Genomic DNA, 23,039 nt, shown 5'->3' with positions numbered 1-23,039 from the left:
GCCTGCCTGTCCTCTCCTTTGGAGTCTTGCTGCCACTATGAGAATGGGGCTCTGCCCGGACAGATGCCACTAAGAAATTGTCCATACAAACTGTAATGGCAGAGAAAAACACTAAGTTTTCTTTTCTTGTTTTTTTTTTTTTTTTTTTTTTTAGGAAACTATAAAACATTCTATAGAACAACTGGAACACATTTTTAGGTTTATTTTTTAATCCTACATTTTCCCAAAAGGACTTAGGTGGGTCACCATGCAGGAATATGCACAGAATAAAAAAAGACTGCAAGCAAATTACACCAAAATGTACACAGTAACAGGTCCGTGGGAGTTCATTACACTCTTCCCTCTACTTTTGCACATTGTTGAAATTCTCCATTAATAATAATTTTTCAAAGTCTGCCCAGGTGGTGAAGTAAGAAGGACATATACAATTACAGCCAACCTCGCAGGCCGCCTCAAGTGGCTGAGTTTCAGACTCCTCCCCCCCGCCCCCCCCCCCCCCCCGCACCGCGACCCCCGAGGAGAGAGAAAGCTGCGGGAAGACCCTTCTGGCAAGGTGACTGGGCCTGGCAATCCAGTCCCAAGGGGGACAGGGGAAGGATCTTTTTAGGTCACTTCCCCCGCTGGACAGACCGGAGCTCTATGATGGCATCAGTCCAGGGGCCGCCCTCCAACAGAGCGACACAAAGGGAAGGTGTCTCTAAAAGGCACAGAACGAAAGCCACACAGACACTTGGGGAACCTGAGGTGGGGAGGTAGCTAAACTTGGTAACTGTAACAAAGGAGTAAACAAACCCCAGCTTGGTTGTGTGTTTCTTTGGATTTTTTTTTCTTTTCCTTCTTCTCCTTCTTCTTCTTCTTCTTCTTTGATCTGCTGAGCCTCTTCTTAAAACTTCGGCTTGAAAGCTCAAAACCCTTTAAGGGGAATTCTAAATAGCCTAAAGAAAACCGCATCAACTAGAGGGTTACAGTTGGAGATGCAGTTAACACACAGCCAGCACTCCTTACAATCCCGGACACACAACGACACACAACCCCTCACATCGTCATTTCACACAACCAACATGGGAAATGACAAGCTCCATGTCTGGTGCACCAGCCCAAGCCAGGCCCTGCCACACGGCCCCGGGGTGGGGGGGGGGGGAGGCAGTGTGAGGTTCCTGAGGAAGGGGCTCTTCTACACCTGAGCTCCTCGAATTTAGGAACTCTGAAAATGTGTGTGTGTTGTGTGTTCATTCATTCATTCCCGGGTCCTACCCCAGAGGACCCCAACTCAGTAGGTATGGCTAGAGTGGGGCCCCAGAAAAAACTGCTTTCTTAAAAAAACTCACCCAGGTGATTCCGCAGATTAGCCAGGTATGGGGACCACCACGCTAACCCCAATTTACTAGATTACAAACTTCAGACAAATTAAACAGACCACTTCTGCATGTTTATCTTCCTCTGACACTTGCCTACTCCAACTATAACAGGTCTCCATTTGGGGGCACCCAGCTGGCTCAGTCGGAGGAGCTTGCAACTCTTGATCTCAGGGTCATGAGTTCGAGCCCCACATTGGGTATAGAGATTACTTAAAAAAATAAATAAAACTTAAAAAAAAAAAAAGGCATCCATCTGGAACATGGTTATTTTTATAAGTTTGGATATCTAAAAGCCAAAAATTCAGGAAATACTTAATTCCACTTTTTTTTGACCACTGATGTTTCAATCCTGGCCTCTCATCCAAATAGATTTTACAGTTTACCAAAGAACGCAGTGACATCGTACTAGTTTAAATGCTTTCTCCTAAGACAAACAAAAATCCCACTATCCCACAGACTGTAAGATTTTTAAACAGAACTAAAAAGTAATTCTACACGCAAAGCACCACATGCCTACCTTTTAAAAGTTATACAGATACCAAATAAGTCTAATGGCATCACTTATTAAAATCAAACTCAACCCAATACAAGCATTATTTGGGCATCATCATTTTGCTGACTGTCAAGGAGACCAGAGGCTATCCTACTGGACACCTTCCATGCTCACCTGTGAAACTCGGGGAGCCGTGCCCGCCCATTCTCCCTCCCCCACCGCCCTGTCCGCAGTCCACAGCTTTGTTCTGGGGTCGAGGTTTGACTTGAATCGTTATAAAGGTTACTGAGGTTTTCTCTGCACATACAAATATGAACTGATAAAATACATATTTAATAAACAGGATACGTAATGAGCAACTTGTTTTTTCACTCAACGTCACATGGCCATCCTCCACGCCTGTAACACACAGATCTCATATTTTTAAAGAGGCACCTGATATTCTGTAACACAAACATATGACATGTAGCGAAGCACCTCCTTCCTGATGGGACAGTCGGTGCTTCCCAGGTTCTGACTCCCAGAGCCACGCTGTGGCTCACGTCTGCGCTCACATGTCAAACCGTCCTGAGAGTTTCATTTACTCCAAGTGCCACCAAGTCTCACAGGGACTGTTTCCTTCGGTCCCGCTGCTCCAGGCTGAAATCAGGTGAGGTGACCTTGGGGATAACGAAAATCGTGCAAACATCCTAGGGCCTATAGAAACCCCTTTAAAAATCAGAACTGACTTCTAATTATGTACATTCTCTAGCAATTGAGTTTTTAACATAAAGATGTGTTATTTTTATAATTTTTGAAGTAGAAGTTTAAATTCCTCTTAGTAGAATGCTATAAATACATTTATGTGTTTAAGAAAATGGGAGCTTAAGAACAGTAATATTTAGCCAAAAATTTGGTTTTGTATCCCTGAAATCTACCGGGTGTGGAAATTAAAGCAAATGAGCCCTTGCCGAGAGTCTGTGGAAGCAGGATGGCACCCAGCCTGCTTCCTCCACACGAGGAGGTGTCCATCGTGTGACTCGAAGAGAAGGCAGATGTCTGAGAAGATAATCACCAGATCACGTCATGCCAGCATCTCATCTAGAATAATGAACTCCTTTTTCCTATCAAGCACCATTGTTCAGGGATGTTTCCATTACCTGAAACCAGGAAAAATTCTCCTTACTGTCAAAGAAAGTACAAAAACATTGCTAAGAAAGGGCAGCAATAGCACAGCCTTCCGACTGAAGACGGTCTTTGTTCTGGTGATCTGATGACAAACAGGGTTGCCGAGGAGCAGAAACAGGATGGACGGGTCAAAGTTTCCCACTGCTTTGCACACACTCTCCTCTACCTCTGAATTAGGAATGTTCTTCTAGAACCAGAAATGCTTACCAGGACCAGACAAAGTCTGCACCAGCACCGTAATCCTTCCTGTCCACGTGGAACATTCCCCGGGAAGGACGAAAGCACCAGGGTGGATGTGGTTGGCAGAACAACGGCCCCAAAGATGTCCACATCCGAATCCCTGCAATGAGTGGATCTGCTAAATTATGTGGCAAAGAGAAACTGATGTGGATGGAATGAAAGTGGCCAATCAGCTGCCCCGGAGGTGGGGAGGTCTTCCTGGGTCACTGGAGGGCCCCATGGAATCACCAGTATCCCATATGGAGGAGGAAGAGGCAGGAGACTCAGTGTCAGAGCAGTGAGACATGAGACAGGGTTTAGCGGTAACTGCCAGCTTTGAAGATGGGAGGAAGGGGTCAGGAGCCAAGGGATGCAGGCGGCCTCCTGGAGGTGCAAAGGGCAAGGAGAGAATCTCTCCAGGAGCCTCCAGAGGGATCCAGCCCTGCTGACACCTTGGTTTTAGCCCAGTGAGACCCATTCCAGACTTGTGACTCCCAGAACAATAACAGAATAAATCTGTATTTTTTTTTATTTTAAAGATTTTATTTATTTATTTGACAGAGAGAGTGAGAGAGCATAGGCAGGGGGAACAGTAGAGGGAGAGGGAGAAGCGGGCTCCCTGCTCGGCATCAGGGTCACCAGGACCCTGGGATCATGACCTGAGCCGAAGGCAGATGCTTAACCATCTGAGCCACCCAGGTGCCCCAAATTTGTATTGTTTAAAGGCACTAAACTTGTGATCATTCGAACAGCAGCCACAGGAAAAGAATATAGTGCAGCCACTCCTTCCGTCTCTCTATGGCACTGAGCGCATATCTCGAGTCAGAGCCACTTCCTACCCTGATGTCCAGTTGCTTTCCTGATTTGTTAATCATAAAAAAAAATCAAAACCTATGCCTCATCCTTATCAAGTATCTGTCAAACTCAGTAACGTTTCCTAAGAGCTCACACCACAAATCACCTGACTGTGGAATATATCAGCCCCTCAAAGAATTTCTCTGCCACACGCACCTTTAAGAATAGAATAATCCTATTTTTCATCTAAATGTTCAAGATTTGTACTGAAATCTCCGAATGCACGGAAAGCATCTCCATAACCCTCCCAGCAACTCAGTAGTGAGGAGCTTCCCACCTGGTTATTGCCACGACCAGTGGCAGCAGGAACCAAGCCCCCAAATAAAGCCCAGAACACCTGAAGAACGAAATGGGACATCTTATGCGTGACGTTTTATAAAAGGCTACACTCTAATTGCAACCACAACTCACAGGCAGACACAAACGACTTCAATGGCTTCAGTCTCTCTGTCAAACACAGATGGGGAGAGGGAGTACGGCTTGGGCGATTCCTTCAACACACTGCTACGAAGAGCCTACAGAGTACCGGGCCAGTGCTAGGCACACGGTCGTAGCCGATCACAAAGCTGGAAGAGACCAGGCACGCGCAGTAAACACCACTGGTAGCAGGTGACGAGTGCCATGAGGGGTGAGTCTGGGGAGAGGTGTGCAGGTGGTCTAATGAGCTGGGCAGCCTGGGCAAGTCTCCCTGGGGGAGTCGGAATTGGAGCCAAGGCTGGTGGGCAAGGGCATTAACTATGAGCACGTCAGGACGAAAGCATCCGAGCCCAGGGAACAGCCTGAGAAAGGCCCCAGTGGGGGACAGTGTCGGGTGCCTCCCGGCGAGTGGGCTAAGCAGGAAGCATGGAGATCTGTGAGGGGTCGGATCTCGGGGTGGGGGGGAAGGGGGCTCTCTGAGGTCAGCAGACTCGCAGGAGCCTCCCCTGCACACCATGGACACAGCCAGAGGGTGCGCTTTGTACAGTTAGACCACAAAGTCTATAATGGAATCCCTATTTCTTTTGGGTTATTATAAATCCAGGAAATAATCTCCCAATTATAATCCTAAAAACTTTTTCAGAATTTCATTTCCTCCACGCTTTGTTTGGACACAGAGGGAACTCACTAAGGGTTTTGTTTTTTTTTTTAAAGATTTTATTTATTTATTTGACAGAGAGAGAGACAGCCAGCAAGAGAGGGAACACAGCAGGGGGAGTGGGAGAGGAAGAAGCAGGCTCCCAGCGGAGGAGCCCGATGTGGGGCTCAATCCCGAACGCCGGGGTCACGCCCTGAGCCGAAGGCAGCCGCTTAAGGACTGAGCCATCCAGGCGCCCCAGGGAACTCACTAAGGTCTTTGTCAAGTTACTGAACAGAGGGAAGGAGCTCCCCTTTCACATCAGCACAAGTCACGGAGAGAAAGGAGAACCGCCTGGGAAGAAGGGTGCCTGACAAGACCACCAGGAGACCCGGAGGCTTGACTCCACGGAGACTGCCCAGGACACCGTGGGGCTGTGCGCCATCTCCATCACTGCCGCATACGGCCCTGACAGGAGAGTGAGGGGCCCCATGTGGACATCAGGAGGCGTGCCCAGGCCCCCCCCGGTATCCTGAACCACAGTCCCCTCGCACGAGCTTCCATAGCTGGCCTGCAAGAGCCACTGAGCGAAACCTGGTTCCAGAACTCCTTCAGACAGAGCAATAAGTCGGCGTTCTCACTGCATGAAGGGTAGGAATCGAGGCCTCCAAGTCTGCTTCTGAAGCTACAGAGCTGAAGTCCTGAGTCAGAATCCTCAGGCGAACCCACCAGGGACTGTCACGCAGACGAGGCCCGGTGCAAAAACGAGCCTCTCCTCCGACCAGAGACAAGGCCGCAAAGTCAGAGTGCTGGGCAGGAAGACGCTGGAAGATACTCTGTCTTTCTCCAGAAGAGACACTATTCGTCAGCAGTGCTCTCCCAAGTCATTCCTGAATTTCGTTTTCCAAAAGCCTGTTACGTGTCACCCCAAAGGGCGAAAAGGTGAGGAAGTGGCGTGACAAGGTCGCCGCGAGTGGCTGAGGCAAGCTTCAGCACAAGGTGGCTAGGGGCAGGATTACTAACGTGAACCTTTACGTGCTTACCTGGATTTCTCTAGAGATTCCCGCTGCCCAACCGCCATGCATGGCCCGGCTCCAGGGGGTTCTCGGAGGTCAGGCTGTGACACTCCCACTGCCAGCACTCCAAGCCCGGGCCACCAGAGGCCCTGGGAGGGAACACTGGCCTCTAAACCAACACTATCCAACAGCTGAAGGAGGAAGAATGGCCTCTCCTGTACAATCCTACAAACCCCTCAAATTTCCACCCTAAAACTAACATGGGGCTCTTTCAATCTAAATCTGCTCTTAACCCCCAACACAGGCTTTAACCACAACACTAACCAAACTGTACCAAGACACAGAACTCTGCACCCCAATTCCAGAAGAAAAGACAAAGTTTAAAGCTTCTGAAAAGCACATAAGGTAAAGAAAAGCAGAAAAGTGATCTGAAACAACGGGCAAGAAGAAGGAGCGGAGGCGCAGCAGAAGCGACTTGGCGCCTGGGAACCTGGCTTCCAGTGCCGGCCCCACCGGCCCCGAGCGGGCGCGCCTCGCACACCCAGCGATCCCCGACACCCACTCCTCACCGGTGCAGGGACGGGGCTGCGTGAGGGCAGAGCAAGCTGCTGACTACTGCTGTGCTCTGCAATGCTCGCACCGCATCTGACCCCAGAGGCAGGTGTGTTCCCCCAAAGCAGCTCCACCCAAAAGCAAAGCGAAAACTGGATCGCCCCAGGCTCCCACGGTGTTTGCTCACATCTCCATCAGAGCATCTGTCGCATGTTCTTGAAATTTTTCAACATGTCAACTCCCCTACATCATGAGCTTCCCGAAAGCAGGCCTGCATTTTAAATTCAAGCAAACACCCTGACACCAAGAAGATAACGAAAAAGAGGCTGAGCAGGTGGATGGATGGACGGGTCGCTGGAAAACAGCTCAGACAGCAGGGAAGACAATGGAATCAGCTGTTCCTTCAAGCCTGGATAACTGGGGTGACAGGTAATGGTAATAAAAGTTGAAAGAAAAGAAAAGAAAAGAAAAGAAAAGAAAAGAAAAGAAAAGAAAAGAAAAGAAAAGAAAAGAAAAGGGAGTCTGGAGGGAGGACTGGAATGGAGAGGCAGGAGAACACCTTCAGATAGGCAGAATCTGAGATGGCGACAAAGGTCAAGGGGAATGTCCAGGCAGTTGAAAATGCAAAAATACAGCTAGAACTCCAAACATCCTCTTCATTTCCGTCACCAGCCCTGTTGGAAGCCGTGTTTGGGGCGGCGCAGAGCTTCAAGGACCTTCCGCTCATAGGCGCACACACTCACGTGGTCTGGCAGCCCCACAGATGGAACGATCGTAGCCCGGTCCTGCTCCAGCTTCACGGCGCGCCGGGCATGAGTACTGTAACTCAAGACTGGCTCAGAACAGTTTCCAAAATGTTTATTAAAAAGAGTCTACAGGGGTGCCTGGGTGGCTCAGTCGGTGGAGCATGTGACTCTTGATCTTGGGGCTGTGAGTCCAAGCCCCACACTGGCGGAGCACTCACTTAAAAAAAGTAATAACAAGACTCTATAAAGAGGTACAGCATTCCCGAATTAAAGCAAGTCTCTCCATTCCACATTACCTTCCAGCTGCTGCCCTCTCTGCCCACCGACGGTCCAAGGCCCTCTTTTCAGACCTGGCTCTGCCCAGCCCTTCAACGGGGGGCAAGAGGCCGTGCCCAGGACAACACCCTTGGCCCTCTTCTCCGTCAGCATGAGATCTCCCCTGGGCTCTACTCCCATTCGTGTGCTGCTAAGTTCTTGGGTTCCAGCGACAAATTCAACTGTCTAAGTGGACCTCTCTCAGGGGATGGTCTCTAACACCCCCAAGCTCCACTCAGTGTGTCTAAAACTAAGCACCTGCATTCAATTGGAGACCCTCCCCAAGCAGTCATCTGAGACAGCAACCTGGCATCATCTGGAACCCTGCTTATCTCTCCCAAACCCTGGTAACCAACCCCATGCTTTTAGGTCCTTGACGTGTCTTGGAGTTACCGCTCCCTCTGGCCCACTCCTGTTGCCTCCACCAGGCCCTCCTCCTCCAGCTCACCAGGATGCTTGCAACGGCTCCCTACGGGTCTCCCCATTGCCCATGGCAACCACACCAGGCAGTGGGATCTTTCTAAAATGCAAAATAATCATCATGAAATATCCCAGTTCAACCCCCTAGGCTCCTTGTGGCTCAGAGACCAGTCCTTGGTAACGTACAGAAGCCCTCCATGACTCTGTCCTCCTCCCTAGAGCCTGTCTCTGGCCTCCTAGTCTCCAAGCACAGAGAACCACGCAGCTCCCCAGGGGACCAGGTCGCCTTCCCTGCTGGCCCTGGCTCACTCCCTCTGCCTGAAATGTATTTCTCCGTCATATTCACCTAGTTACCAACTGAGCTTCCAAACTCCAGTTCTGGAAACTGTCCTCTGTCCAATCGGTTCCGCCCCAACTCCAGGCAGGACTGCTCCCCCTGCTCACCTAGGGTTTTCACATAGACACCTGCCACATCCACTCTGACCCTCGTCCTCATAGCCTGCCACCACATCTGTCTTCTAGGCTCAAAGCATCCCCGACAACAGGGGCCACGTGGTGCAGAGTGGCTGCACACGCCTGTTGACCGCACGGACACACGGCCCGCCGACACCAAGCCCACGACAGCACTACTGAAGAGGAAAGGTTTTTAATAGCATCATATCAATTTCATCATTCATACCCAACGGTAATAATTACAATATGGACTGTAACAATGCCAGAGAAAAGCACTCTTCTGAAATAAAAATCTTGAAGACTCTAAAAAGAAAAAAAAAAGTGAAAAACAGGAAAAGACTCTGATAAGGAAGGTCATGTCCTGACCCTTGTTACAGGAGCCAGAAGGCACAGAATGCAACTCATAACCACCTCAGCGACACAAAAACAGAGACTGTCACAGCATCCTGGATAACGAACAGTAACAAAAATCCCCTACACAGCCTCAACCCATCTTACGTTTTCTTAGTCAATGCAAAGAGAGAGGCAAAACAACATTACCAGCAGTTTCAGAGGATGTGGGATTCACTTCTTGAACATTTCTAAATAATTTTCCACCTCCTCCATGCCTCTATTATTGCAACTGAAACTAAGCAACAATAATTAGAGAGACAATCAAGCAGTGTGGCAACAAAGCAAACGGACAGGTTCAGGCAAAGTACTCTTCCTCAGGAGCCTACTGTCCAAGCTCTCATGTGGGAGGGTAAGCAGGAAAGGGGCGGACAGGCCTTGGGGGGCGGGGGCGGGGTGGACTCCAAGCTGAAGCTCCAAACTATGCCTCACTGTCCAGCCCCCCCCCACACACATTTGCCTCTCCCTGGCAGAGCGACCTGTATGTGTGCTCTCAACCTTGAAACCAGAAGGCACCGTCCTTCTGGTTCTTTCTATAGAACTATCTGATCTTGAATGCATGAAACACATAAGAAATCATCTATTTGGCAAGATTGTTTTTCATTGCTATGGGAGACATTTAGAAAGGAGCAGGTAAGAGCCTTAAGACCCCACAGACTGACCCATTTATCAGTATAACCCAGACCAGGAAGAGCTACCTAAGTCACAACTCTCCTCTAAAGGAAACATCCGTATTCGGCCAGAAGACAATATATGGGTTGAGAGATCATCAATCTTCAAGAGAAAAATTAAAGAGAGATAAACAGGTGACTACTACGATTGGTCAAAATCTCACCCCAACCCCAGTCAGACTGAATATATATTTTCCCCATCCTGAAAATATCAGAGTGAGAAAAACAGTCATTTGATTTGTTCGAGGCCATAAAAAAAAGAGTTAATCTCAGTCAAGTAAATAAAGAAACCAACATCCCACATGAACAGGCAGGTCCATAATACACAAATACGGAAAGAAATTTTTTCAACCTAGCTGGTGATCAATAGATTTAATGAGGTGCCATTTTGTAACCATTAGGTTCGTTTAAAAAAAAAAAAAGCTTTCAAATGCAAATCCTCACCAGTGCCATATCCACAGTGATACTCAAGCGTGTAACCCCACACATGGCTAAGCACAGGGTAAACCGGTACAACCCTTTTGGAAAGCAAATTGGCACCATGCATCAAGAATTCTAAAAATGTTTATCCCCTCTGACATGTTAATATCACCCCTGGAACTCTACCTTAAAGACCACAAAATGTATAATTATGGTAACCTTATGTTCCAGATTTTCTAAGAAAACCCTGACTTCATAATTGTATTATTTTCCATAAAAGCAGATCGCTAAGTGTATAACTAAATTCGAGAACACTGAAAGACATCAATATCACTGAAGAACAAGGAAAATTGGTTTGGCATTCGGTCAGACATGTACAGAAGAGTGTTCTTGTTTCTGTTTGGGATGGAGAGCTGAAGACAAAAACGCAATCACCGAATATTAACTTTTGCCACATGGAACCTGGTTCCATCTATTATTCCCTCAACAGCTGCTGAGCTGCTTCTACCGGGGACCAGGCCCCATGCTTGCTCTGGAGGCACAAAGATGAAACAGCCCATCTCCCCCGCACGCAGCGGGCCCCACTCACCATCCCGCAGCAGCAACCGTGCCCGCCGCTGCCCACGCCTCATTTCATCTTCTGATGGCGGAAGTCGTGCCCTGGCTAACAGCAACATCTCCACGCCTTCACAGAGAAGCTTCCTTCTTAAAGGCCAATTCTCCCTCATGTCCAGACTAGGGACAAGTCTGAAGCTCATAAAAAGAGGAGCAGAAGCTATGTTCGAGAAGTAAAGGCCATAAACGGCACCGCAAGTTCAGAGATCTGAAGAACCTATGCTCAGAAATTTGATGATCTTGTCAGAGTTGTGATGCAGAATCATCACCACTAACACTTCCAGTGTCACTACCGATGGCCCTGCCCATCTCTACCTCACAGCCTGTCCCAAGAGAGGTGGACAACTTCCGAAGGGCTTCAGAGACCCATGACGAGGCAGTCTGCAGGTGAAAAATGTGTGCGCGATTTCAAAAGTCACCAAGGCGAGTGGTCACAGAGTCTTTTCTTGGGCAGGATACTCTATGAAGGCAAAAATACCTCTTCCTTCTACGAAGAGAACTGTGAAGTCCAGGAAGAATAGTGACCTAAGAAGATTATGTGAGTCTTTTTATTTAAAAGTCCCAATTATTTCACAGCATTTAGAAAGAAACTGCCACAAGCAATAGGAACATCTTTCTTCAAATGTCTGGAAAATCACTAATTCCACATTTTTCAAAGAAAACTAAGCTTGAAAAGGACTTGTGTTTAACTGTCCTCCCCCCTCCCCCGCCACAGGTTTTCACAGTCCAGTATGTCACGTCACACGTGCGGGGCGAAGCATGCTGCACCTGTCTAGGGAGTTAAGAACCTCTGATTTAACAATCTGATATTACAGAGAGTATCTACGAGAGGAAGGGCTTCTGAATTCAATGGTGCAGTCACTGGGTTTACAGAACACCAAAGAGTCTGCAGTCAAGAAAGGCTGTTCTGTTGGTTTTTGAAGTTCTCTGTAATGGGAACAGGAAAACTCTTAAAACTCACTCTCTTTCTTCAGCATATTATAAATGAGGTCTGTTCCAAAAGTTTTTTAGGCCAAAATGGCAGCTAGGAAATCACAATCACCTCCCCAAAGACACAGGGTTAAGAACAGTGGTGGTGTCCTAGGCTAACTCACGACACAACAGAGGTTCCAGCTTCTGAGGGAGCATCTGGGCGGGGAGTCCACGTGCTTGAGGAGTCCACAGCACACAACTGCTTTTGAAATGTGTTACAGGAATAGCTGTCTTATCCCTCAAGGTAGAGTCACTATAAAACCTACGAGGGAAATGGACAGCTCTGGAGACTGGGGAAACCCTAAAGAACTGAGAATCTTATTCTCCGTATGACCATCTTAAGCTATTAGGTGCTTTTTGTGTGGTGAACGCTATGAGTGGGGAGCCTTTTTAATTCAACCTTCTTGGTTCCTCCAAAATACAAAGAAGATGACGCTTTTAACTGTATAAGGGGGAGAATAAACTTCTTTCTCATCTTTATGTGTGGTCAGCAGAATATCGGCCCCAAAGATGTCCATGACCTCATCTCCAGAACCCACGACTACGTTACCCTATGTGGCAAAAGCGGGATTACCCCTGCAGAGCTAAGGTGGTTTTGTTGGATCATCCTGGTGGGTCCCACGTAATCATGGGTCCTAACAAGAAGCAGAGGTCAGAGAGAAATGAGAAGGGGCTACCTGCTGGCTTTGAAGATGGAAGGTGGCCGAGCCACAGAATTAAGGTAGCCCCTAGAAGCTGAAAAAGGCAAGGAAATGGCTACTCCCCTAGGACCCCCAAAAAGGAACGCAGCCCTGCAAACACCTTGAGCCCAGTGAGACCACATTTGGACTTCCGACCTCCAAAACTATACAATCATAAATTTATATGCTGTTTTGAGCCATCGAGTTTGTGCTAATCTGTTACAGCTGCCTTGGGACACGAATGCACCCGCTTCCATTTACCCCTTCCAAGTACAAATTCATGTCATGCCCGTTGGCAAAGCAGTCACTGTATTAAAAGCAACCAGACCAAGAGCTTCCCGCCTCGCCTGGTGGGTACAAACACTAGCAAAGGGCAAGAAGAAAGCCTGGCAGGACCGTGAGGCCCGACATTAAATGGCAAGAGAAGGTAGACAAAATAGCAGCAGGCAAAGCTGGGCGAGGCTTCCCCTGTGCCAAGAGGTATGGAGGGGATGAAAACCCTCTGGGACCAGCCCGGAGGTGATTTTTTTTTTTTTTTTTTCAATCACAAAAGGAAAGCACATAAGGCTTTTACTTGGAAGGTAACTAGTGGACATCTGACAGTCGCCATCCCTAAGGCGCTCTGCACTTCAGGCTGCCAGTGGGTCTTGAGAGCAGCTGCACACTCCCGCGTGCTCGGCGCAGGGTCAAGTTGCAGGTCACAAAGCCACCTCTTCCCCGTCCACAGTTCCACAATGACTTACTTGTGCATAAAAAGAAGAAATAAGACCTGCCTCAGTTAAGACGCCGGGAACGGATCCACGCAGCCACCCGAGCACGTTAAACTCTGCTGTACCCCAGGCTGCTCCCAACCCACAGAAGTTTCACCCCCTGTTCGAGCTGCCATTCTCAAATTCCGCATGAATACAATGTTAATAAATTAACTAAAAGCATTTCAAAATAACCTCTGGCGAGCCCTGCAGTTTCGAGCGCTTGGAGGGAGGAATGTCCTGGCTGACGGCCACCAGTTCTGGGGATAAGGTTAGCAGGAGGGGGATTCAGGAACTGTCAGGTGGGACGCTTGCGGAGTGATGAGCACCCGCGGGAACGCAAACTTGGGTGTCCCCGACGCGCGGCCAGAGGGGGGGCCCGGCACCGCTCGCCGGGGAGACGGCGGCCGGCAGCGGCGCCAGCGCCCGCCCGACGGCGCCCTGGTCCCCGCAGCTCAGCCGCCGTCGCCGCCGCGCCGCCGGGGAAGCCCGTGCGCTTCGGGGTGGCCCGCCGTGCGTGCTCCTCGCTCGCGAACAAAGAAGCGGACCCGGCACACAACTTGCGGACCGCACCGAGGCCCGAAAGGAGGGGGCCGCGGACGGGGCCGCAGGGCGCTCGGGCGGCACCGCGCGACCCCCGGCCCCCGCCCCGTCCGGCCCCAGGTCCCCGGCCCCGGTCCCCGCTGCCCTCGGTTCCCGGCCCCGGTCCTCGCCGCCCCGGCCCCGGCCCCCGGCCCCGGCCGGACGCCCTGGGCTCGCGTCCCGCACCGCCCGCCCCGCGAAGCGCCAGCCGCCCGAGCCGCCTCAGGCGCCCGGGAGGACACGGCAGGAAGCGCGGGAGGGGGCGCCCGCACCGCCGCGCCGCGGGCCGTACTGACCGTAGCTGTCGTCCTCCTCCATGGTGCCGGCGCCGGGCTGTGCGCCGGGTCCTCCGCTCGCTCCTCGCGTCCCGCTGCGCCTGGCCCCGCGCTCCTCGGCCCGGCTCGGAGCCCCGCCCCCGGCCGCGCGGCCGCCGGCCCCTCGCCACCCGCGGGGCGCCCCGCCCGCCGCCCGCGCGCGCCCCGGCACGCGGCCGCCGCCCGCACGCGCCTGCGCACGCGCGCCCGCCCAGGCCCCGCCCCCCGGGCCCGAGATCCCGCCCGCCGCCCACGCGCGCGCACCTCCCGGCACGCTGCCAAACCCGGGCCCGCGCCTGCGCACGCGCGCACGCGCAGGACCCGCCCCCGGGGCCCGAGGACCCGCCCGCCGCCCACGCTCGCGCATCTCCGGGCACGCCGCCAATTCCAGCCCGCGCCTGCGCACGTGCTCCCGCCCCGGGCCCCGCCCCCCGGGCTCATGGCCCCGCCCCTCCGCCCCCGCGGGCCCCCACCGTTTCGGGTTTCGCAAGGGCGGCGCGGCGGCCCGGCCCACAGCCGGCGGGAAGCCGCCCACGGGCCCAAGGTCGTGTCCGGCCACTGAAGGGCAGGGTGGTCCTCGCTGACGTCAGCCTCAAAGGTCATGCCGGCCCCGGCTCGCCAGGGAGGGCCCTGTCCTTGGCCAGAGGCCGAAAAGCATTTGAATTCATTTTCTTCTGTGATCTAAACCTCAGCCGCATGAGTGTCCTGACTTCAGTGCTTTTATACATCCCTTAATGAGTCCCCTGAATTTTCCTGGATCAAGTTTCAAAGGGAGGCACCTCATCTCCCAGCACTTCAGGATTTTCGTGACCCTGATTCATCATCTCTGAATCCACACGTTTCTAGACTGTTCTCTGCAGGTTTTATTTGCCTGCACTAGGCTTACCAGTCCCCCTGTCACTGGTAAAGTGAGCTGCCCTGTGCCGAGCTAAGGCAGCAGCTCCGCACCTGAAGGTTGGAGACCTCTGCTATCCAGGTGCTGTCCTCCTTAACAGGTATCTGCTTGCATCAACCAGTGAGGGGACACGAGAGTGAACTGGAAAGACCCTTGCAGGACAGCCTCTCCTGAGAGCTCTCAGACAAAGAAACTGAAGCCCAGGAGGTCCAGGGGCCAGGGCACATATAGAGCTGAGACAGGACCAGGCAGTGCCCTCTCTCCCGGATATCTCCCAAACATTACCATGCTAAACCCCACCCACCGAACTGCGTGCCTACCTGACCTTTTAAAGTAATTGCTCAAAAGACAGGAAAAAAAAAAAAAAAACCACCAAGGGATCAAATGAGACACTCAGAAATTTGGAGGCTGTTTTCTCGGTGACAAAAAGGAAAATCCCAGTGATGTAGGATGAGAGCCCAGAACCCACAAGCACCCCCTCCAATGACTCGTGACTCCCCACCCATACACAGAGCACGACCTCAGGAACTCCGTGGGGATCCACGTACTCTGCAGCTTGAGATCAGTCACAAAAGGGAGGTGAAGGTGAAGAACTCTTCCTGTGGGCCCTTCTGCCCCCATTCCAACCCTGTCTTGGCTGACTTCCCTGCTGGAGGCATTCCTTCCTGAGTGCCAGCTTGTCCACAATGATAGCTCACAACTTTTATGGACAGTTTCAGTGTCTGTTAGTCCCCGATGCACTGCCTTATACTCGCCCACTTTAAAACACTCACTGATAGGTACGAAAGCTGCATATGTATGTTGCTTTGGTGCAACACAATTTTCCTGGAAGGATGCACAAAAAAGTTCAGGAGAACAAACTGGGAGAAAGGGAGATTGAGACCTACTTTTCATTCTGTATTTACTTTGTCATGGTCTTTCTGCGCTGTCTGGTTGTTTTAGAACAAGTGAATGTATTTTTGTTGTTGTTGATTTAGGAAAATAAAGAAAAATGCCACTTTGCTAGCTACTGCCAGACGCACAAGCTCTTTCTTGGTTTGGTGCTCACCATAAACATTACAGGAGCCTCAGCAGAAAGGGACTTCAGGATCACTCGGGTCACAGGATGGTCCAAGCCCCTCCTGGTGTGCTGGCCCCGGGGCTGCTGGAGGAGAGCTCAGCCCAGGCCTTGGCAAAGTCCCTGAAAGCTGACGGGACCTCTCTTGGAATATCTCTATCAAGGGAAGGTGTGACCCCTCTCGGCAGCCTGTTTCATTACTGGCCAACCCTAAAGTATGCCTCCCAGGACTTCTCAATTGTTCTAGGCAACAAAGAAAAGTAATTTCCTCTTAAGAAAAACGAATCAATGAGGAAACTCTGTGCTTTTATTCCAGATCTGCTTCTGATTAGCCTTGTGACCTGGGCAAAGAGCTCAACCCTCCGGACCTTTTCCTGCCCACAAAACACAGCCTCTGCCTGTAAAATCCAGGCTTCTGCCCAGAATTGATCTCTGAAGTGCTAGATATGTCCCGGTCTTCGGCTCAACCTCTACACAGCTGATGGGAACTTCTGTTGGATGAAATGGATTTCAACATATCAGCCTGAGGAACCCTAATCTTTACATCCTGTTGGGGGTACAGCGTTGGCCCACTCTTCTAAGAAAATTGCTCATTCACAAACATGCCTCTTAATTTCACAAAGTGACCAACCCAGCCTTCGGTGGAGAACCTCAGTGTCCCCCTAAAACCTAAGATCGTCTCTATTTCCTTAGGCACATCCCCCATGGGTTTCTTTCCAATAATTCCAGAAATTAGACGCTTCTTCTGTATGAATTGTTCACTCTCTCCTCAAAGGCCGATTCTGGTGGATTTGTGAGCTTAATCTTCCCTGATTTCGCCAGATGATCTAGTTTCACAGGGGACATTACAGCAGGGAGTCATATTTTGGCCCCAGCGCGTCCATGTCCTGTGTGTGTGTGTGTGTGTGTGTGTGTGTGTGTGTTCAGTGATTCGGCTGCATTTCACTTCTTTTGGCCTGGACTTCGATGCTCTCAGAGTCGACTGGCTTTGACCGGGCCATCTCCCTTCACTCTAGCGGAGCGCAGAGGCTCTCCCTGCCATCTGCCCCCTCCATTTTGTTCCCTACATCTCTCTAGGCCAGAGTCGCCAGGAGATTCAAGGCATTTTCCAGCTGGCTTTCTTCCCCTAACAGCATGATACAGGTGTCCCTCGCCACCTGAACTCTTGCTCGGTGACCAAAACTCAGGAAGGAAAGCCATTCAGATGACAGGTTAATTCTCACTCTCAACACCAAAACTGTTACCCGAACTCCCACACCTAGCACCTTAGGTAGTGAGGGGTTCTGCTGTGAATGCTAATCACTGCGATTAGCATAGCACTTGACTGCTAACACATTCCTTTACCTTCCTGGATTCCGTTACTGGTCCCCACTCCCAAGACCTCCCAACGCCTGAGACACCAATCCTTGTTAGATGAAGACAGAATAAAATTTTTGAAAAATCAGCATCTATCACATGGAACAAGGATAGCATTTGTTTTGACTGCGTGTGAACGCATGCAAGGACCTAACAGGTACTTCTGACTTGGAGTCGCAGTCAAAGACGCTCCGTTAGATGACAGTCGTGACTCAGAGGGATCGCTTAGACGTCATCCCTGTACCACAGATTTGGGAACCGAGGCTCACAGAGGTTGCAGGGAAGGGTGGGAGCCACCCGGCCGGCTTTGCTGGCCACCTGTGTCCTCAGCCCCTGGAGAGGAGAGAGCTGGAGGCAGGGAGAGCCGGGAGCAATGGGCCCCCGTGGACAATCTGGGACTCCCTCCAGTCTGCCGGTTCTAACCCAGACCTCCTCCCCACGTCGCTGTTTCTCCAGAAATACTTGGATGCATGCCGTTTCCCCGTGGTCTGTCATCCTCAGCGGTTGGTCCACTAACAACGTTTTAGAGTTGGTGCTCCTCTCCCACTCCCTGCCTTACGTAATAATCTCAAAAATTAGAGTTCATTGGGGCGCCTGGGTGGCACAGCGGTTAAGCGTCTGCCTTCGGCTCAGGGCGTGATCCCGGCGTTCCGGGATCGAGTCCCACATTGGGCTCCTCCGCTGGGAGCCTGCTTCTTCCTCTCCCACTCCCCCTGCTTGTGTTCCCGCTCTCGCTGGCTGTCTCTGTCAAATAAATAAATAAAATCTTAAAAAAAAAATTAGAATTCATGAAGGAAAGTTTTTAAGCAAAAAAACCCACAAAACTTTCTTTTCCTGTGCTTATACTGTGGTGTTTCAAACTTCTTCAGAAACAATCTGTGTTGAACAGGGGGCAGGTTACTCTGTTACAGTGGTGTTACTACAAAGGCTTTAAAGAGATTGAGGCTGATTTCCGTCTGTACCAACAGGAGATGATTCTCAGGCTGTATGAAGTGAACAAAACAAGGACAGAACCGTGGTGTAGGTTTCCGTCTGTAGTAAAAATATATGTACATGTAATAATGGACATTGATACTTGCATGTTCCGCCGTCCAACAAATATTTGTTGCGGGGGCCTGTGTGGTGCCAAGCACCGTTCAAGGTTCTGGGAACACAGCAATGAAGAGGATCCTGGGAGAGCCCAGCCCTCAGGGCGTGTCCAGGCCCGCAGATGGTCACTAGCAGGGTGGCCATGCCTACGTCTGGAGGAGAGCTGATTGCCAGAGAAACAGGACTGGGAGGGACCGCTCATTGCATACCCTTCCATACTGTTAGGGGTTGGATCAGGTCCCCCAAAACCCTAACCCCTAGCACCTTGTCAATTGTGATTTTATTTGGAAATCGGTTCTTTACAGTTGTAATCAAGTTAAAATGAAGACACGAGAGTGGCCCAAATCCAACGACTGGTAACTTTGTCAGAAAAGGAGACTTGGACACAGACACGCACAGAGGAGAAGGTCGTGGGAAGGTGGCGGAGAGATTGGAAGGATGCGGCCACAAGCCAAGGGCCACTGGGGGCCCCCGGGAGCTGGAAGAGGCAAGGGAGGATTCTGCCCTCAAGTCTTCAGAGGGAACGCAGCTCAGCCAACACCTTCTGTGGGGCTCAGACTTCTGGCCTCCAGAGGGTGAGAGCATAAATTTCTGTTGTTTCAAGCCATTCAGTTTGTGGGGCTTTGTCATGGCTCTAGGAAATCCAGAGCTTTTAAATTATATACCATATACCAAATATATACTTAATTTATTTATTTTTAAGATTTACTTATTTTAGAGAGAGCAGGGGAAAGGGCAGAGGGAGAAGGAGAGAAACTCCCTGCTGAGCACAGAGCCTGACGTGGGACTCGATCTCACGACTCTGAGATCATGATAAGCAGAAACTGAGTTGGACACGTAACCAACTGAGCCACCCAGGCACCCCTAAATTAATTTTTAAGATAAAAATTTTAGAGGACCTTTAGACATGATACCACACTAAGGGACCTTATGATTACCTTTCTATTCTTCCTCACTCTTGCGTGTTCTCTGGTTCCTTTCTCTATGAGAAACGAGTCTATTTCCTTACGGTTCTCGTCTCCTTTGGGATGAGGGACGGTGCAGGGCGCTGAGGGGGAGGTACAAGCTGGAGGCTGTTCCGGAAAGGGGAGGGCAGTCGCCCCTCTCTGTGTGAGCATGGACACAAAGGGAACACCTGACGCCCCCACGTGCTGAAGGGACAGGGAAAGAAAGGCGAAGGACAGAACGTGGAGAGACTCAGGACACATGACCTCCCCTCTGGCCACCCCCCGACAGGGTCATAAACTGCTCCCCGACGAGCCACTGCTCAGAGCTCTGCCAAGGCCAGAGGTGGGGGTGGAAGGGACATTGAGGGCTGAGAAATAGTTCGGGACACCTGCCCAACTCCTCCGTGAGTCCTCCGTCCTCCTGAGGCCAAGGCGGAAGGCAGGGCAGTGGATCTTGTAGAAAAGCCAACCCAGGGGCGCCTGGGCGGCTCAGTCGGTGAAACGTCTGCCTTCAGCTCAGGTCATGATCTCAGGGTCCTGGGATCGAGTCCCACATCGGGCTCCCTGCTCAGCGGGGAGCCTGCTTCTCCCTCTGCCTGCCGCTCCCCGCTTGTGCTCTCACGATCTCTCTCTCACTCTCTCTCAAATGGATGAATAAAATCTTAAAAAAAAAAAAAAATCCAACCCAGGTGAGCGGGCAGAACAGTGTTGAGCCAGGCATCCGATCCGGTGGCCCCGACAGACACAAGGCAGAGGACCGAGCAGCTGGCGTCGCAGCCTTGCCCGGCCTCCCGCAGGAGGCAGCGTACCGGGGAGAAAGGGTGCCTCACCCACGGAGGAGACCGCAGACCAGATTGCTCACGCAGGCCGAGATTGGGGCATCGTCTTGCTTCGAAAGCCCCCAGATTTGATTTTGCTAAAGCTCGCAATTTCTTCCGTGTGACTGGCACTTCAAATCTGTTTGCGACGGGCCTTGATTGTATCCGGCTGCGCCGCCCAAGACACATCTGGCCGCGCGCTGCGCGATCCGGGCTCTTGCTTCAAACGGGGGCTGACGCCCCAGCTCCCGCCAGACTCAGCCCGAATGATTTCACCTGTGACACCGAGAGCGTCGGGCAGGGGCTTGGGCTTGGAGAAGGGCCACGTCACCAAGAACCGGTACACACAGCACGTCAAGCCAGTGACGTCCGTGGAGGGTGGACTGCCCGTTTTCCCAGCAGAGGCCAGACGTACAGTCACCCAGGACACCCCCTCAAGTGACTTTCCCGGGGCACTCAGCCGACAGGGATTTCCTGGGCCCTGCTGGAGACAGTGACCGCCGGTCCCCGCCAACCGGAAGCACCTCCCTGCAGCCACATGAGACAGGACACCGAGGCAGACATGTGAAAGGGGAGGAAAAAGTGCGTTCAACACAGATCACTTCTCAGACCGTAAGAGCAAAAGAGCACATTTTAGGGGCACCTGGGTGGCGCAGTGGTTAAGCGTCTGCCTTCGGCTCAGGGCGTGATCCCGGTGTTCTGGGATTGAGCCCCGCATTGGGCTCCTCCGCTGGGAGCCTGCTTCTTCCTCTCCCACTCCCCCTGCTTGTGTTCCCTCTCTCGCTGGCTGTCTCTCCCTCTCTGCCAAATAAATAAATAAAATCTAAAAAAAAAAAAAAAAAAAAAAAAAAGCACATTTTAACCATCCCAGCTGTTAGCGCGGGAAGATGAAGGTGGATGCGTTCATTTACCACCACGGCCAGGAAAGTCACTCGTTTAAATAAAAGCACCTGAATTCCCTCTACACCTGTCAGTTAAAATCCGGCCCAGCAACGGTCAGGAGCCACCTACGCACCTGGGACCCGCCTGAGGGACAGCCCTTCTGTGACACGAAACAGACGGGGAGAAACACCAGGGAGGACGAGCTGGGAGGCACGCGGCGTGATGGTGACAGCAGTTCGCCACGGCTTCGGCCACAGAGCGGTGACATCACTGACCCAGACTCACGCTGCTCCCTGGCGGAGCGCCGGTCAGGACGCGGGCCCGGATCCGCAGGCGGGCCTCCCTTCCCCGGGAGCCACGAGTGAGTCTGACCCAGGCGGGCTCTTCCCTGAGTGTGTAAAGCAGCAGCAGCACGCAGCCGCCGATCCCCGAGGGAAGCCGGGACGACTGTGTTGAGAGCCAGCACGCCCGACCGGGGGCCCTCGCAGAGGTCCATCCCCGGGCTCCCGAGGCGTCGGGGGCCGTGTCGGCCGGCTGCCTGGAGGCCTTCAGGCGGGCACGGTCTACGGGACTACACGCAGGAGCCTGCTGGCCGACAGGCGTGGGAAACCTTTGTCGGGGGTGACTGCCTAGGGTTTCCGGTCCCGAAAGATTGTCCTGGGGCCAGGAGAGCAGAGCAGGAAGGAGGTGCACTGGAGGTCGAGCTGATTATGGGGGGGCCAGTACAAAACGGTGACGACTCAAATGGAGAGCCAGGCGGCGGTGGCGACGGGAAGTTGGGGAGAGGAGACTTGCTGCTGGCCTGTGGGAGGGCGATGGGAGGGAGGTGTGCAGGGTGGTGGCTATGTTTCTGGCTTTGGCAACGGGGTAGGCGGTGGGCCCCCAGTCGTGGAGGGGCACCAGAGGAGAGGGACATGCTACGAGGGGGCAAATAAATGCTGAGCCAAGAACTTGCCAGTAGGATATGCAGGAAAAGCCGTTCAGCGGGATCGGAGTTGACAGGTATTGATGGAGTTGAGCACGGGAAAGGAGCAGAGAGCAAGCTCAGGCTTGGCTGAGGGAGACAGTGGCTGGGGAGGGGGGGGTTACAGACACAAGGAGCTTTTTTAGGACTGCAGACACATGAACATGTCATGAGAGAAGGAGGCAGACAAATCCCCAGAGGGGTAAAAGAGGCTGGCCTCAAGGGCACAGGTGGGGTACCATCCCTACCGAGCGGGGACATCTTCTGGTGTCTATAGTCTGTGGCAGTCCCCACAGAAGGTGGAGGGTAACTCTTCTGTCTATACCCCTGACTTCCTTCCTAAACTCCCACCCTGGGGCGCCTGGGTGGCTCAGTCAGCTGGGGATCTGCCTTCAGCTCGGTCATGTTCCCGGGGTCCTGGGATCGAGCCCCGTTTCGGGTTCCCTACTCCATGGGGAGACGGCTTCTCCCTCGCCCTCTGCCTGCCGCTCCCCCTGCTTGTGCTGTCAAATAAATAGGTGGAATTTAAAAAAAACAAACTCCCACCCCTGCTGACCACTCCATACAAGAACCATTAGGTCAGAACAAGCAACCCCCGGCCCCCCTCCCCCTGCCATGTGGGAGAGGCACACTCTCAGACCCCAGCCCACCTGCTGAATCAGACTGAGTGGGGGATGGGCCCAGCGACATGGGTGTTGGAACAAACCCCTGGAGATTCTGCCGCTCGCTCTCATTTGAGGCATGGGACCGGAATAGTGCTTCTCCACACGGGCTGCCCAGGAGAATCACACAGAAAGGTTTTAAATGCCCATGTCCAAGACTTTCCCCCAGATTCCAGTTTCATTCATATTAGTCTTAAATAACTCGCCCCGCTGATTCTGCCGCCCGAGTGTTGGAAGCATCAGGTTAGGGGGAGAAAGGAGCAGATGGAGATGGAGAGAAGGTGGTTCCTCGTGTTTTGTTTTATCCCCCCCGTGGGAGGGGATTCCT

At 52.0% G+C, this 23,039-nt stretch overlaps 1 protein-coding gene and 1 long non-coding RNA gene across 2 annotated transcripts in view; both read right to left on the bottom strand.

Moving 5' to 3' along the window:
• The window catches only part of CYTH1 (cytohesin 1), a 77,341-nt gene extending 63,161 nt beyond the window's left edge, over positions 1-14,180 (bottom strand). Inside the window, exon 1 of the mRNA XM_045814601.2 lies at positions 14,024-14,180. Coding sequence (XP_045670557.1) covers positions 14,024-14,045 — 22 coding nt within the window. The 5' untranslated portion in view covers positions 14,046-14,180. The remainder of the gene's footprint in view (positions 1-14,023) is intronic.
• On the bottom strand, positions 1,585-13,899 carry LOC123803250 (uncharacterized). The gene is made up of 2 exons (XR_006782789.2): positions 3,226-13,899; positions 1,585-2,990 (listed from the first exon to the last, which is right to left on the bottom strand). It is a non-coding gene; the product is annotated as an uncharacterized LOC123803250 (long non-coding RNA).
• Positions 14,181-23,039: the final 8,859 nt, after the last annotated feature.

Source organism: Ursus americanus, chromosome 23 (assembly GCF_024610735.1).
Source record: "Ursus americanus isolate L20-20 chromosome 23, mUrsAme1.1.p, whole genome shotgun sequence".
NCBI classification, from domain to species: domain Eukaryota; kingdom Metazoa; phylum Chordata; class Mammalia; order Carnivora; family Ursidae; genus Ursus; species Ursus americanus.
The sequence above is the reverse complement of the archived record's forward strand: the minus strand, read 5'-3'. Positions and strand labels throughout refer to the sequence as shown.